Source organism: Aspergillus ochraceoroseus (genome assembly GCF_002846915.1).
Source record: "Aspergillus ochraceoroseus IBT 24754 chromosome Unknown P175scaffold_1, whole genome shotgun sequence".
NCBI lineage: Eukaryota > Fungi > Ascomycota > Eurotiomycetes > Eurotiales > Aspergillaceae > Aspergillus > Aspergillus ochraceoroseus.
Window position 1 is genome coordinate 3,514,657 of NW_024468476.1, and position 15,710 is coordinate 3,530,366.

The following is a 15,710-nucleotide window of genomic DNA, read 5'->3' on the forward strand; positions in this document are numbered from 1 at the left end:
ACTTCTTTTGTTTGATTGTCTGATCTCTCGGAGTGACGGAGTATGCGGACCGCAGTAACCGCAACATCTGACACCCGAGGCAAAGATTAAAACATCACATCATCATCACCATCATCACCCGAACACAACTTCTACCCTCTCGGCCAAGGGAAGTCTGCATGGTGAATCCATTTCCTTGCAAGTAAAAAAAAAAATGAATATTTCTTTGAAGATGATCGATAGTCTTGTCGCCCGTTTTCCCTGGACCCGGGCACCATTCATTGTCGGTGCGCCCATGCGTGCGCTCGGGGGGCCCAGGCTTGCCGTCGCCGTCTCCAGTGCAGGAGGCTTGGGGTTCATCGGGCCTCGAAGCACCATGAGCGAATGGCCCAGTGCCCTGAAGGAAGCAGAGCAGTTGGTTGCCAAGGTACGAACGGAGCCCGGGTCAGCATTGTTCGGCTTGCGCCCGGATGATCACCAGCTGCCGGTGGGGATCGGCTTCCAGGTGTGGGCCGACGACCTGGTGGTAGCAAAGGCTGTTGTGGAGGCCCATAAACCGTGTGTTGTGTGGTTGTTTGCACCGCGACAGGGCCAGCGTGAGCTCGACGAGTGGTCTCATGCCGTGCGCCAGGCCTCGCCCGAGACGGATGTTTGGATCCAAGTCGGCACGGTCACGGAGGCTCGCGAGGCCCTGGGGAGCTCTCAGCGGCCAAATGCAATTGTTGTCCAGGGCTCTGATGCAGGTGGTCATGGGCGGGCAAAAGATGGACTCGGAATTACGACTTTACTACCTGAGATAGCGGATCTTATGGCCCAACAAGAACAGCGGCACATCCCCTTGCTTGCAGCCGGGGGGATTGTTGACGCACGGGGGATATTATCTGCGCTCTCTCTGGGAGCTTCGGGTGTTGCGATGGGGACTCGATTTCTTGCGTCCACGGAGGCTAATGCCGCCAAAGGGTACCAGCAGACAATCCTGTCTGCAAGTGAGGCGGGGAAAAGCACCACGCGCACACAGCTGTACAACCATCTACGCGGGATCACAACTTGGCCGGAGGACTGGAGCCCCCGAGCCATTATCAATCAAAGCTTTCGTGATTTTCACGAGGGCGTACCATTCGAGCAACTGAAGAAGCTACATGACGACGCTGCGAAAACGGGGGACAGTGGAGGCGCGCAAGGCCGACTCGGGATGTACGCTGGCACCGGAATCGGGCTGATTCATGATGTTAAAGACGCAGGCGTCATTGTGAAATCCTGCCGAGAAGAGACATTGAAACTGTTAAACGAGCTTTCTACTTTCTTCCGTGGATAGGGACTCGTTTGATTCTGTTTTGTGGTTGATTTCAATCCTATAGATCCGGACCAGGACTTGTCGTGAGATCTAGAAATCTTTGGTTCTACTCAAATAGAAACTCTAAGTCTAATAAGTCTTTTGAGAGTACAAGCAGTTTTGGATTCCGCCATCCAAGTGGATGGCGTCTCTTAGTAATGTCATGCCACATCTTGTACACGGAAGTCTAGATCGAGGAGATGGCACAGATGCTCGAGTTCCATTCCAAATATCCTTTTTCATAGTCATGAACCCAGGTCGGAATAGAGAGGTGCCACAGGCGTCACAGTTACATACCAAAGCACGCACCGAGCCATACTATCACAAAGAACACATTTTAGTAGTGAGAATAAGTTACATATCCCCGGCCACTTAATTCATTCATCCTCTAGTGATACAATATCCAGACTCCCAGATTCTATACAGCATGTCGAAGCTGATCGTGGTCGTTGGAGCCACCGGCACCCAAGGCGGCTCAGTCGTCAACGCCTTTCTCAACGAACCAGGCTACAGAATTCGAGGGATCACTCGCAACCCCAACAGTGACAGGGCAAAGACCCTTGCAGCTCAAGGCGTGGAAGTCGGAATTGCGGACCTAAACGACGAAGCCAGCCTCGTTGCCGCCTTCAAGGGAGCACACGTGGTATACGCCGTCACCGATTTCTTCGAACCTTTTATGAAGTCTGGCGTGGAAGAGGCGAAAAAGATCGAATACAGACAGGCCATCAATCTGGTCGAGGCTGCTAAGCAGATTCCGACCTTAGAGCAGTACGTCTGGAGCACTTTACCCAACTGCGGCACCGTGTCTGGGGGGAGATTCCATGTCCCGTTCTTCGACGTCAAGTCCACGGTGGACAATTACATTCGAAAAGACGAAAGGTTCTTGGCCAAGACGGTATTCTTCTACCTGGGGTTCTTTTCTTCGAACATGTTCTATCCCGTTTACATCCCGATTCATGTGGTGAGTTCACAAGACCTACCCGAGTCCGCGTATAACCTTTGCTAACATCTCCCTGTAGAAAACCACGCAAAAATATATCCAACTGCTCCCCGCTACTGCAGACACCCAGATTGCATCACTCGGAGACGCAGCAGTGAACACCGGAATCTTTATCCGAGGGATCATCAAGAACCCCCCGAGGGAAGGAGGCTCGTATGTTCTGGCTCGAGTGGAGTCCCACACGCTCGCGGAACATCTCTCGATTTGGGGTGCTGCGACAGGACTAGCAAAGGAAAAGCAATCAACAGAAGTGGTTCCGGTTTCTCTCGACAGCTACCGCAGTATCTGGCCCGGGTATGGAGATCTCTTGGGAGAGATGATGGCCTTTTGGTCCGACGCCGGCGACAGGGCCTGGACTACGCCATTGGGGAAGCCACCCATTGACGGACTTGTCTTATTGAGCGAAGCCGATAAGAGGTCTCTGCTTGGCACGTTCGATTCTTTCAAGGCGGAAGCTGTGAAGTTTCGTGATGCGGTTTAGTTAGGTGTATGTAATTATTCCTCAATTTCCCAAAATCTGATAGTTACTTGGTAGCAATCGATATTACATGCGTTTTTGAATATATCTCGACGCGTTTTGGTATTGTTGCTTCCCTGGACAGATACAAATTTTGCATCTTTTTTTGCACGGGAGCCATCACGCTTCTGCTCTGATATGATGCTGATGTGAATGCCGTACAACAGGAACCGGCCTAGTCCAATTTTACTGTATATCCCGCTAAGACTTTACAGAGACTTCTTCTCTTTCTTTCATGGGAGCTTAGCAACTAAAACATCTCAGCGCAAGAATCACTGTGTGGTGGTTTCCAGCTGTATAGCATATCAAATAAAAGACCCCGGCGACAACATACCCGATCATAGAACATCTCGCAGTGGGAATAATTACCGAGAATTAATCATGGCGAGAAGTAAACTGAATACTAGCCCCTGGTCCTGTAGATGTATCTCAACCCTGGTGTTGCGTGCTCTAGTATTGCTGATCTTTCGGTCCGTCTGGCCATCCACAAACACACCTAGGTATCAGCTTCTAATAATCCCTAAATGAAACAGGATCACAGGCTAGTACTAATGCCAAGGAGCCCTATGTAGGATTCGAGTGAAAGCGGGGTGTGCAGTAGGTGACCCTTTTATAATGCATCAAGTCATAGTTTACTCCATTCATCGAGAAAAGTACCACAGACGTCTCAAATAATATACAGCCCTGGAAAATGCACGCGGAATCATGGACGCCTCAGAGCGGCACCACGATGATCATAGCCGATCTTCGGCATTGTTACAATCATGCTGTCTTGTTCAAATACCACTGCCTCGTAAACGAAACCTTCTCACAACACACAGGGACATCCCCATCTACCGTCGCCCAATATAGCTGTTTGACGTCCTTCGATGCCGTGCACGCAACAAATCCATGGAAACCGTCCTTTTTGAGGCCCAACCCGCCGTCATCGGCAAATGAAAAGTCCTTGGTATAGGTGCCTGATTTTTGTTCACCAAGAATCACTTGCTTGTATGTTTCAGAGATTCCAGCATTGTCTGAGAGAAGCAAAGGTGCCTGGGAGCTTGCGCCAATGACATTACTGGTCTCGACTGTAATTGACCCGTCTCCGGTATAAAGATTTAGAGGTTGAGCGAGCGATTCGCCGGCCAAGAGGACGTAGTTGATGTGCCCGTTATATGTCATCGAAGACGACAGGTAATACCCATTGTTCGATTTGAGATAGTACCGATACGGATGGGATGCAATAGCTGATGTCGCAGATAAGGTCAGGAAGGATAAGAAGAAACCGGTAGAGGAACTCATTGTGATTTTGTGAGGGGGTAGAGGGGAGAGGAGAGTATACGAGTATCTTTGTGGGGAAATTGACAATAATGAATCCTCACAAGTGAGGACGTCGTCTCACTATTTTAATCAACAGTGATGCGAGAGCTGACAACAAGCCTAGCCAGCAAACCATGTAGACTATTTATAGTCAGGCTGGATTGTTGTATATTTCTGTCCCGGGCAGGCGTTCTGAACTTGATCCGGGGTGTCATCAGTTACGAGGACGATCCCTATATGACAAGTTTCAGAATGGCAAAGTTAGCGAATATAAACTCAACTTGATCACAGGGAATGTTGGGAGCGAATGATAACTGTGGTGCTTTTGTCAAAATGCAACCATCGCATGCAATATAGTAAAAGCACACAGCGACGATCTCTTGGCCTGTTCTTCCAAACAGCCTGATTCGAGGGGAATCTTTTGACTGATCACGTCCAGAGAAGTGACACAGCTTGTTGTCAATCTCTCGCCCCTTGGAAAACAAACTTTCCTCGTGAATAAATGAATGAAGTTAAAAGTATCAACTATTGTGTTGGTGTTTGTTAGGGATATAGATATGACGTCATGGTTTTCTATATTCACCAGCCACAGTAAGCTCCGCCACTGGTCACATGCCAAGTGTGGCTAGACTCCATCACGTGGTGATACAGCCGCCGCCTTATCTCTCTTTGCTTTTCGCCATTTTAAGCCTCCGATCTTCATCTTCTCTATCCCTCTCTTCTGTCATGCCCTTGAGAATTACGTCCGCCCCTGTCTCTGGTATTAAAAAGCGCAAACAACTTTCTCAGTCACGACCTCATGCGTCTCCTTTCTCCAGCCATGCTCGAAGGAAAGCGACCGTTCGATCACCTGGTGGTGTCAAATCCGATGATGCCGGCGATGACCTAGACCCACTGCCAGATTTGGGAGTATCAAGGCACATCTGCGAGTCAGCTCCCGTAGATAATGTCGTAGCGGCTCTGCAGCATATCCGGGGAAACATGTTCGAGGAATTGCCAGCACGAGCAGGGCTCAATAGCACACAGATCGCTCAAGTACTGAATTTCCGCCGATCGTTACCTCCACTTGTCTCCGTGGCGCATGTGCATACATTGATTGATGCACCTACAAAAGTTGAACGGGAAATCATGGCGTTAGTTTTTAGTGGCCGGATTCGTCGTCTCATTGTTCCAGGTCGGGGAAACGATGCCGCTGGGCTTGGTGACTGCTTAGTCTTAACTGAGGAGTGGGAAAAACTTGTAAGAGACAGCGCATTGGATTCGCAATTAAAAGGTCGGCTTTTCCTTGTGTCTATGAACTTACTGCACCAATTTGTTCACTAACAATACGCAGAGAAGTTTCTTGGTGTACTTAGTCGCATAAGGAACACATCAGCCTTGCCTGGAACGGCCTTTTCTCCACCAGAATATATCGCTTTAGTCCGTGCAGGATTTGTAGTTTCGTCATCCACTCTAGCTAAGGGCTCCTCGAGTGTACCCTCTCTACCAAATCTGCCTCCCACAGCCTCCCCTGTGGTCCCAGCTAGCCGATCTGGTTCTTCCTCCCAACAGAACGATATCGATCCCGCTTCTCATTCCCGATTTCAAGCCGGAACCTTGTTTCTGTCTCTTCCAAACACCGGGCCGTACCTCAAGCTTCTTGGAGCAGGTAGAGATCATCTTCTCGTTTTACTAAACAAGTCGAAGTACGGTGAAGCCCCTCTTTATCTGCTTCGTGACCGCTGGGACGGTACTATCGAGTCGAATAAAAGCTTCAGCGCAGCCAAAAGGGCTCGTGGCGAGTACTCGGGCCTTCTTCCCGGCAAAACCAAGAAATGGAAGGAGCTTTATGGGATGAGTTTTCGTTGGATTGTGGAAGAAGCAATCGGGGCAGGTTTGATCGAGATCTTTGACACTGGCAGCGTCGGTCCTGGGGTGCGCTGTTTGTGATGAGGGAAACTTGCCACTGGAAATCGACTCTCCCGGATATACTCTGCTCAAACAAGACAAGGACAAACTAGCACGGCTCTGGGCCTTACATTCGAGAACCTATAAATGTGTCAACACTATGGGCCCGGGTTTTCTTTACCATAACTGTATCCGATCGAAATTCATTGCCGCAACGTATTCTACCTTATTCAACACGGGCGGACCTGGTCCTCGGGAGTTGGTATTGGGATTGGGATTTCGTTATTATAACTGCCTCCGGTTGAGGTTACGAGGACGCAAGATACGGCATCGTGTACGGAGGATAACTAGTGCTCGTATCTAGATAGTTTCTATATATATAGACGTCTCTATATAACCTAATAGAAATTCAAACTTTCTTAGACTCATGCAAAGAGTTCATGCATAGGTGTCCTTTCTAGCAGATTGAGGAAGAATTAATCAGTGACTCATTTTTGGCTTGTCCGTTTCTCTCTCTCATGTGAAATGCGTGTACTGGACACACCTGAACAGGAATGCTGAATTTCAGATTGATTCATTCAGATATTCTCTCACTACCTAATGTGGTGTGTGGTGCCATTAGAGTAGATGCAGTATTAAATATAGAAAAAAAAAAATCATAACCAAAGAATAAGAAACCCAATAACGCCAGCCGTCCATTCGCAGACTCATTCCCATTAAGCCAGGCCGTAATATCAGGTAAATCATAAGAAGATAGGGAATATATTAACACCGTATGTGCGTATGTATGAGGGGACCGCATGAATGCACGTAATTATGCATATGAGTTACGAAAAAAAAGCCTGTTGAAGGTTGACGATGTCCTTGTAAATGCAGAGAATTTTAGCGGCTCTCCCACGAAAACCTTCGCGGCCGTGAAAGCTGCCCATCGATGCTGCGTCTAGGTGGAGTATGGCGGTCACTCGACGTACCCTCTGGACGCTGGAAGACAGGTGGTGGCGGTGTAATGGTAGAGATGGGAAGAGGTCTATACGCTGAAGATATAGACATGGACCTGGACGGCGCAGGAGACCAGGGAGGTGGAGAGTACGGAGGGGGGGGAGTCTCCCTTGTCGCTGTAGAGGTGTTTCCGTAGCTGCTAGGAAACGAAATAGCGGATGACACGTCCGACGTGACCTCTTCCCGGGAATAATCTGGGGATGCGCTTTCTTCCCACGCCAGACGCTGTTTCTCGTCTGCGATCATTGACGAACGCAACTGGTCTGATGAGATAGGATGATCGCGCATATGCGCTTCCAGCGTCTTCTCCCGGATGCTCATAGGTCGCGCAGTGTATCTGGGGAGCGGGACAACTTGGGTGTAACCGTCATCCAGCTGGTTCATATTGGGCCTGGATGGCGAGCTGGTGTGGCCATTGGTGTCCTCGTGAGGGACTGATGGAGACTGCTTTGCTGCCGTTGTGGATTTGGGCGAGCAACTAGTTGGTAGGCAGCAGCTCAACAGACCAGAGAGGCATGATGACATGCTTGCTGTCTTTCTGAATTCTGACAGTCAATAATAGCGCTAGGTTTTCAATGATGACGGATATAGTCTGCGGTGGATAGACGGGAATCTGGATGCCTGCCGCTATGGAAGAAACCACTACGCAGAAGTATGGTTCACGCAGATAAAAGTGAGATGCAAGCCTGGCTGTGATTCTAAAAAAGGTCTATCAGAGAAGCATGATATCACCGCAAGGTCCTCCAGCATGGAGAGACCAGATTGGGGTGCGAGACAGAAGAGAGGGAAGGGAAAGAAAGACAGATCCAAAGAATAGAAGGAGAGGAGGGAGGGGATACGAAGAATAACCCAGATTTAAGATGGATCCCCGTCAGCAAGAAAGGGCCCATGATTGCGGCTGTGAACAAGCCGCTATTCAGGTGAGATCTCTGGGTTCCTTAGGCATCTCCGTTATTGCCGGTTCTAATTGGCTGCCGGCTTTACCGTATTGTTACGGGCGGTGTGTATTAATGCCTGGCGCCCTGAATCATGAATTTTTTTTTTTTTTAATTTTTTCGAGTTTGATTTGGTGGTTTTCTGCCTGATTTGCCGTCGTGGATTTTTTTCATCTCAACACGTTTTTTTGCTTTGCTTCTTGATCTAGCCAACATCGCTCTTTTTAAGATTACCCCTCTCTCGTTTCAAGGGGCTCATCATCATGTCTGCCACTCCAATCATTTCCGCTCCCATAGATGTTGTCAGTACTGTTGGGGCAGCAACTCCCCCACAACTTCCCCCGCATCGTTCGCATGACCCCGCCAACAATCTCAAGAGAACAGATCCCTTCCAATTCGGATCTCGCTTTCTAGAAGAGGGCGACAACGTCTTTGAATTCAATGCCTGGGATCACGTCGAGCCGGATGACGAGTATAAAGCCTTTGCGGAAGTCCAGTACGCCAAGCAGCGTGAATGCCCCGCCTCGGATTTCGACAAGCTGCGCTTCAACGCCGACCCAGTCAAGTGGTGGAATGTGTTCTACAAGAATAACACAGCAAATTTCTTTAAGGACCGCAAGTGGCTGCGTCAGGAGTTCCCTATTCTCGCAGAAGTAACACAGAAGGATGCTGGCAAGAAAGTTGTGCTTGAGGTTGGCGCGGGTGCCGGAAATACTGCGTTTCCACTGATCAGGAACAACGAGAATGAAGAGCTTATGGTTCACGCATGTGACTTCTCAAAAGAAGCAGTCAAGGTCATGCGTGAAAGTGAGTATTACGATACAAACTTCATGACTGCAGATGTTTGGGATGTCAGTGCGATTCCAAGCGAAGAGAATGACTCTCTACCCCCCGGTCTCACCGAGGGATCCGTTGATGTTGTTATCCTCATTTTTATCTTCTCTGCTCTTTCTCCTCAGGAATGGGACAGAGCTCTCCACAATATCTACCGAGTTCTCAAGCCAGGTGGCCGCGTCCTCTTCCGTGACTATGGCCGGGGAGATCTGGCGCAAGTCCGCTTCAAGAAAAACCGTTATCTGGATGAGAATTTCTACGCTCGAGGAGACGGAACTCGTGTCTACTTTTTTGACAGGGACCAGCTGGAGGAGATGTGGGGTCGCTGGACTCCGGAGAAGGGTCTCCAAGAACCTTCGACTTTAGAAGCAGCCGCTGGGTCAGATGCTGCCCAGGCCACCGCTAAAGACGATGGGGCTTTCGACGTTGTCAGACTTGCAATTGATCGTCGGCTGGTAGTCAATCGCCAGATGAAGCTAAAGATGTATCGTTGCTGGATCCAAGGACATTTTACCAAACGTGAATAAATGTGAATCAGCAACCAACGACAAATCTAATCACCAATTGTACTTCCGGCTACGTCTCGGGTTACGAACTCGTGCTCTCCTTTGGCTAGGGTGCAGTTTTCCGGCGGCCCATCTGCTGCTCCAGAACACTTGGACCCAGCATGCAACTAGCTTATCAAATAGAGAAGACATCAGCGTCTTCCCACGGTATCGACGTTCTTCCACAGAAGAACGGAGGACCGGATCTACATTCTAAGCTGTGCCTCAAGCAACAGGCAACACCAAGTCCCTAGCAAAAGGCTCCGGATCACGAGCATCTGCCGGCGATTGACAGGCTCGCATCTTCAATACTAGACACATTTATACCCCTGCAATCGCAGAACCGCTTATCATGCTATCTTTCGCTTCATGAAATAATATAAACTATGATGAGCAAATCCAATTCTAAAGATTCAGTACCAACTAGGAACCCCTGCATAGGCATATATAACCACCTCAATCTTTTTCGCGTCATTGTTTAAATACAATCCATTCTCTCTCTTTGACTCGGCTTCTTTATTCTATTTATAGACGCTAGCATTAGGTTAGGTCCTCGGATAATAGCTTCGAACACGCTCAAGCTAGCAGCAGCGGCCGTTGGATCTAATCATAAGCAATCAACAATCCACTTCTCATGGAATTTTCTCTGCAAAGAAAACATTATCGCTAGGGCTTGTTCTCGGATTCGAGGCGAGAATTCCACTCAGCTCACCGAAATATTATCCACCTCCTAAGAGATCTTGGTGCTGATGTGAGTCTCGAATACATAGAGGTCTGCATGTCAGTCGGCTCCGTGCAGAGAATGGCGAAGGACCGGTCAATGTGACCAACAGGGTTCAGCTAAGCATGAGATCGGGGATATAAAATGCGTTCGGTTATAAACATTCCTATATCCAAGAGATATCACAGATTATTTCAAATTCTTGTGTTTCCTAAAGGTGCTTTACCTGTAGGTTCCAAGGGTGTTGATATCTTCTTCCAAACAGGAGGCGGTGAGGAACTGCAAGAAAACAAACCAAAAAAAAAACATCGTCAACAGACCAAAAAGGAAGCGTTTCTCCATCTCCGATCCCCCGACAATCAGCAGCCGCGGCAAAGAAGATCATGTCCAAGGCTACCGTTGCTGTCATTGCGGCAGCCAGTGCTGCTACAGGTGCTGGTATAACAGCTCTCTTCTATTCTTCCAGACCAAGTCCTCAACCGGCGCAACAACCACAACAAAAGGCCACCGCTGCTGCGCCGCCGTCCAGCACCCTCAAAACTCCTCCTCCTCAGCCCTCTCCACCCTCCCTAGCCTCGAAGGCTGCATCTTCCTCCTCCTCCTCCCCTGTTGACCCCTCTGGAATCTACCAATATGGCTTCCCCGGCCCCGTCGCGGACACCATATCCTCCCTCCCCCTAACCGGCGCCTACGATCGCCGCACCCGCAATCCCGCCTGGGTCGCAGAACATATCACGCCTCAATCTCTCTCCATGAAGGAGGCAGACCGCAAGCACAGCACCTTCTTCGAGGACACTGCCATCCCGGCCATCTTCCGAGCCAAATTGGCGGATTATTTCCGCTCCGGCTACGATCGCGGCCACCAAGTGCCCGCCGCCGACGCCAAATGGTCGCAGGAAGCCATGGACGGAACGTTCGCACTTACAAATATGTGTCCCCAGGTCGGCGAGGGCTTCAACCGGGACTACTGGGCCCACTTTGAGGATTTCTGCCGGAATCTTGCCAAAAAGTATCCCTCTGTCCGCATTGTGACCGGTCCCCTCTACCTTCCGCACCGAGACCAGGATGGTAAATGGCGCGTTTCATACGAGGTTATCGGCAACCCACCGAATGTGGCTGTCCCCACCCATTTCTATAAGGTCATCTATGCGGAGGAAGGACCCGGTGCGCCTTCTGGAAAGGTTGCACTCGGTGCCTTCGTCTTGCCCAACGCGCGCATCCCTAACGATAAGCGTTTGACGGAGTTTGAGGTTCCTCTTGAGGCTGTTGAGAGGGCGTCTGGTCTGGAGTTTGCGTCCAAGTTGGAACCTGCCCGGAGGAAGCGCCTGTGCCAGGAGATCAAGTGCGATATTGTTGTTCGGGAGTTCAACAACGCTTCTAAGCGCTCATAATCCCGGGACTTTGCGGGATTTTTTTTTTTTTATCTTTTTTCCCTTTGTACATTTACTTCACCTCTCTCTTTGTTTTTATCTTGTGATATAGGGTGTTTTACTATCTGGGATTGGGCTCCTGTATCGGGGCGCAATTGGTCTCAAGACCTGTTGTTCTATAGATTATTCGGTTTCCTCCAATGCATACATCGTATCATAATACCCCATAATAATCTCCCTGGTGTAGACTCATGATATATGCAAAACATGCGAAAGTTATCAGCATTGAAATGCAACACCCGACTTCGTCGCAATATTCCCTCCGCGCCCCGCAAATCCTGTACCCTCGGAGCTGATCTCCACCATGCCAGGTTGAATACCTTGCTCCTTATCCTTCTTTTTCTTCTTCTTTTTAGCACCCGCGTCTGCTTCTCCATCTCCTGTAGATTCACGCCGGGTAAGATCTGTTTCACAAACGTAGCATAGAATCCGCCCGTGGAGAGCAGCAGTTTGCTCTTGCTCCTCTTTTGTAGCATGTGGATCCGGAGCATCATGAGGCGTCATGAACTTATCTACACATGGTTTGCAGATGACATGACCGCACGGTTTAGTAACTAGATGCAACAGCAAAAAATGAGTCACTAGCATTGGAAATACGGAGAGGAAATCCACATACGTATCACCTTAAATGTGTTCGAGAGAGTCTTCTTGCAGCTCGGACACACCCTAGCCACAGACCCCTCAGCCCCCGGTTCTTCGGTAAAATGCACGTCGACCAGCGACTTGAGCGAGTAGCTATGTTGCTTGGATTCTGTAGACCCGGGGCAAATCGGAGTCAGCTTGACAGCTTTATTCGCTGCGATTTCATTTGGATCCGTTCCTGGTGTTAACGACGGTACCCAGAATGATGGTAAAGCTGATTTGCTCGATTCCGACTGCAATAACAAGTTTAATCATGTCAGTATCATCGAATTCTCTCCAATCGGATTATCACGCGAGAGAGAGAGAGAGGGAGAAAGAAAGAAAGAAACAAAATACCTTTTCCTTTTTAAGCTCCTGCTTCAGCCGCTCTTGTTCCTTCCGGGCTACCTGTGCCATTTCCTTCTCATCTAGTTCAAACACCTTCTTCCGCTTGCCGCCTCCAACATCGACCTCCCTCGCCTTAAACGCCGCCAGGGCCTCCTCCGTTTCTGCTTTCCTCTTTTTCTGATTCTCACTTCCGCCCGAATTCCCCTGCTTCTTTGCCGCCTCCAACCCCATGCTGACAAGTTCGAACTCATATAATTCCCGCGTCCGTGCTTCCTCCAGTGTCCGCTCCTCGTCTTCTGCGAGTCGCTTCTTCGCGTCGTCCCGTTCGCGCTCGAGTCGTTTGATCTCCTGTCGCTGCGCAAGCAGATCGTTTATCACGCATTCTCGGCAGAAGAGGTCCCCGTTCGCAGCACAGGCAACGGTTGGGGAGCGCGCAGGGTGTAGACAGAGCCGACAGGACCCGAAAGGTAGGAAGGAGTCGCGGCCGATGACGCCACGCTGGGTGCCCCAGGAAGCTCGCAGGAGACCGCGCTCGTAGGAGGTGAAGTGTGGAAGGGAGGTATTCCGTTTAGAGTGTGCCATCGCTTCCACGTGTGTCCGTCAAGGGTATTTTCAGAGACTATATAGCAGTTGGTGGTGTCGAGTCATGGGCTGCGATGCGAAAGGTCCGGTTCGGCTAACATCCAGATGCGTTTATAGAGGGCAATTGCGTCGAGGAGACACCATCGGTGTAGAATTATAACGGAGAAAGAACGGGAGGAGCAAGAGAAACGAGGCTCTAGATGAAAAAGAGCAGAGCCCAGAGTTGGTGATGCATGTTTCTTCATCGCGGTCATTCTTCCAAAATTATTGTATGATAAACCAGCACTCACCGCCTAAGAAGCATCTTCAATTGCTTGGTATGAGTCTGTCTTACTGGATAAGCTGCAACGCCCTTGTCCTGACCGATAATAGCGACATTAAGAGACTTCCAACATGGCTAAGATGAAGTTTCGGTTGATTGATTCCCAATTGGTTCGATCCTTTTTTTTTGTGACGAGATATCCCTTATCCTATCCATCCGCGATGTTATATCCGCAATTCCATTCCAGACACGAAAGACAAGCTTCGGTGATAGGCAGCATTTCCACTCTGCAGGCCGGAACAATGATACACAAATGATATCGGGCGTGATTATTACCCAGTAATAAGTGTGGTTTGACGACGCCTCGTTCAGGGTACATGGAGTGCGCGGGCCGCAACCAACAGACGGAGAGGATTGGAGAGAGGATTGGAGAGTGTCCCACCCTAGAGTTGGCGTACAAGAATCAAAGTATTCATTCTCTTACATTTGATAGCTACCCCGCCGCTCTTTTCGTGGTTTTATCTTATATATCTCGGTGGCCTCTTTGACTTTGCAAATAATCTAGATCAAACAGAAAATTCTACTTTAGTTGTCACCATGAGCTCGTCCATTGATATTCCTCTCCAGCCACTACCGGTGCCGTCGGTTACTGAGCTAGAGACGGGGATTTCAATACTTCCTCCCCTCTCGAGGAAAGGTAACGGTCCTGGAATGATTGTTCTGGTGCCTGACTCTAGTCTATCTGCTATCTCAATTAATGATGGGGTTCCTGCTCCTGCAGTGAAGTGGGCTGAGGAGGGATACGCCGTCATCGAAATTCGCGAGTCGGCTGTTGAAACAGCAGGCTTGATCAACCGGGCTCTTGAAGAACTGTCGAAACATGAGAAATGTACCCCGAAAGGCTCGGTGGGTTTAGTCTGTATGTGCTCTCTCTGTGCTTCGGCATTCATATTGCTCATGTCATCTCCATATAGCATACAGTTTGAAGCTATGGAACAAGGTTGCTTCCGACTTGGACACTAAGATTACTGCTGCGGCTCTATACACTGCCGTCTCCGATATTGCATCTCTGGCGCCGACTTCCATTCCGACCGTGCGCCATATTGCTGGCCCATCGTCCACTAAGCTCCAAAGGACAGAGGCCCTAATGGAGTACGCTTATCCAAGCATGAAGACAGGGACGTTTGCTTTTCCCGATTCATCAGAGTTCCACTACGCTACTGAGGCTGTCTCGCACACACGAAACTTAACCTTTCTAAAGAAACATATGAATGGACCATATTTTGATCTAGAGGCCATCTGGGAAGAGCACACTTACTTTGAGTTCGAGAACCGATCTGTAGAGCACACAATGAGCACCATGGTGCAAGAGCCTTATGTGAACCATATTCCCACGGTATGTTCCCCCCCACTTCTCCTTTAAGATATCTTCTTAACAATACTCCAGATCACAGGTGGTATAGGGAGAGACCGCCTAAGTAATTTCTACCGCGACCATTTCATTTTCAGCAATCCACAAGACACAAATCTAGAGCTCATCAGTCGAACAATCGGGATTGACCGAGTCGTGGACGAGTTCATCATGACTCTCACTCATACCTCGGAAATAGACTGGCTGTAAATGTCCCTCTTGAATTCTTTCTGTATCCCCTTCTCTATGTCATCAAGTCTAACTGGGGAAAATGCAGGATTCCTGGTATCCCACCTACAGGCTGTAAGCTCGAAATCCCATTCACCGCCGTTGTAAACGTCCGAGGAGATCGTCTGTACCATGAACACATTGCATGGGACCAGGCGACTGTCTTTGTACAGCTCGGATTGATGCCAGAATATGTCCCCTTTCCGTATGCACTCCCAGATAAGAGACAGCCAGCTTCGGGGAAGAGATTTGAAGTTCGTCTTCCTACAGCGGGCGTTGAGACCGTGGCCAAGATGCGAGATAAGAACTCGGTTCCTTCGAACCAGTTGTTTGAAGGAGGTATTCGCGAGGTATGAAAGCTAGCTTGTATTTTTATATAAATGATTTATAAATGAATTGAGACTTTTGCAAAAAAAAAAATAATTATAAGGAGTGCCCGTTCTGTTACCTAGGTTAGAAATCCTTGCATAATGATGAAAATCATATAAAATGCATATTTTGTATATCCCTGATATCGCAACCATGAAAGTATCTAGAAGTATAATTAGTATCTGTACGGAGTAGCGTGGTATACAGTCTATAGAAATTAAATAAATTCTAAGATATTTTCAACTCTATGTCACTTATTTCAGACCCCCTTAGAACTTTGGGTTCCGGTGTAAAATGGGGATGGCATCTTATATCGGATATGGGTTGTAGGGACAGATAATAGATACTCATAAAATTGACTGGCTGCTTGCTTAAAATCCAACAGTTAACAAACGAAACACACCTGA

The 15,710-nt window shown here is 48.9% G+C and overlaps 9 protein-coding genes across 9 annotated transcripts; 6 read left to right on the forward strand and 3 right to left on the reverse strand.

Annotated features, from left to right (window-relative positions):
* Positions 1-211: 211 nt before the first annotated feature.
* P175DRAFT_0506404 (nitronate monooxygenase) lies at positions 212-1,294 on the forward strand (the record flags this gene model as incomplete). The annotated part of the gene is made up of 1 exon (XM_040898195.1): positions 212-1,294. The coding sequence occupies one exon, from the start codon at positions 212-214 to the stop codon at positions 1,292-1,294; it is 1,083 nt and encodes a 360-aa protein (XP_040756223.1).
* Positions 1,295-1,739: 445 nt separating this feature from the next.
* P175DRAFT_0428862 (NmrA/HSCARG family protein) lies at positions 1,740-2,793 on the forward strand (the record flags this gene model as incomplete). Its single annotated transcript, XM_040893323.1, has 2 exons — positions 1,740-2,273; positions 2,332-2,793. 2 exons carry the CDS (start codon positions 1,740-1,742, stop codon positions 2,791-2,793), a joined length of 996 nt encoding a protein of 331 aa, XP_040756224.1.
* An 813-nt stretch (positions 2,794-3,606) lies between these two features.
* P175DRAFT_0406007 (uncharacterized protein) lies at positions 3,607-4,095 on the reverse strand (the record flags this gene model as incomplete). The annotated part of the gene is made up of 1 exon (XM_040893026.1): positions 3,607-4,095. A coding segment is annotated over one exon (489 nt), but the record flags the coding sequence as incomplete, so codon positions are not given.
* Positions 4,096-4,834: 739 nt separating this feature from the next.
* P175DRAFT_0513703 (Stk19 family serine/threonine-protein kinase) lies at positions 4,835-6,449 on the forward strand. The gene is made up of 2 exons (XM_040898767.1): positions 4,835-5,404; positions 5,465-6,449. Exons 1-2 carry the CDS (start codon positions 4,858-4,860, stop codon positions 6,058-6,060), a joined length of 1,143 nt encoding a protein of 380 aa, XP_040756226.1. The 5' UTR covers positions 4,835-4,857; the 3' UTR covers positions 6,061-6,449.
* Positions 6,450-6,664: 215 nt separating this feature from the next.
* Positions 6,665-7,877, reverse strand: P175DRAFT_0497944 (uncharacterized protein). Its single transcript, XM_040896400.1, has one exon. The coding sequence runs from the start codon at positions 7,540-7,542 to the stop codon at positions 6,901-6,903; it is 642 nt and encodes a 213-aa protein (XP_040756227.1). The 5' UTR covers positions 7,543-7,877; the 3' UTR covers positions 6,665-6,900.
* Positions 7,878-8,215: 338 nt separating this feature from the next.
* On the forward strand, positions 8,216-9,313 carry P175DRAFT_0489927 (tRNA(Thr) (cytosine(32)-N(3))-methyltransferase; the record flags this gene model as incomplete). Its single annotated transcript, XM_040895770.1, has 1 exon — positions 8,216-9,313. The coding sequence occupies one exon, from the start codon at positions 8,216-8,218 to the stop codon at positions 9,311-9,313; it is 1,098 nt and encodes a 365-aa protein (XP_040756228.1).
* Positions 9,314-10,435: 1,122 nt separating this feature from the next.
* P175DRAFT_0427913 (DNA/RNA non-specific endonuclease) lies at positions 10,436-11,443 on the forward strand (the record flags this gene model as incomplete). Its single annotated transcript, XM_040893275.1, has 1 exon — positions 10,436-11,443. The coding sequence occupies one exon, from the start codon at positions 10,436-10,438 to the stop codon at positions 11,441-11,443; it is 1,008 nt and encodes a 335-aa protein (XP_040756229.1).
* A 258-nt stretch (positions 11,444-11,701) lies between these two features.
* P175DRAFT_0428878 (putative RING finger domain protein) lies at positions 11,702-13,033 on the reverse strand (the record flags this gene model as incomplete). The annotated part of the gene is made up of 3 exons (XM_040893327.1): positions 11,702-12,036; positions 12,099-12,357; positions 12,461-13,033. The coding sequence occupies 3 exons, from the start codon at positions 13,031-13,033 to the stop codon at positions 11,702-11,704; spliced, it is 1,167 nt and encodes a 388-aa protein (XP_040756230.1).
* Positions 13,034-13,393: 360 nt separating this feature from the next.
* P175DRAFT_0471364 (uncharacterized protein) lies at positions 13,394-15,342 on the forward strand. The gene is made up of 4 exons (XM_040895084.1): positions 13,394-14,214; positions 14,270-14,691; positions 14,743-14,912; positions 14,984-15,342. The coding sequence occupies exons 1-4, from the start codon at positions 13,893-13,895 to the stop codon at positions 15,288-15,290; spliced, it is 1,221 nt and encodes a 406-aa protein (XP_040756231.1). The 5' UTR covers positions 13,394-13,892; the 3' UTR covers positions 15,291-15,342.
* Positions 15,343-15,710: the final 368 nt, after the last annotated feature.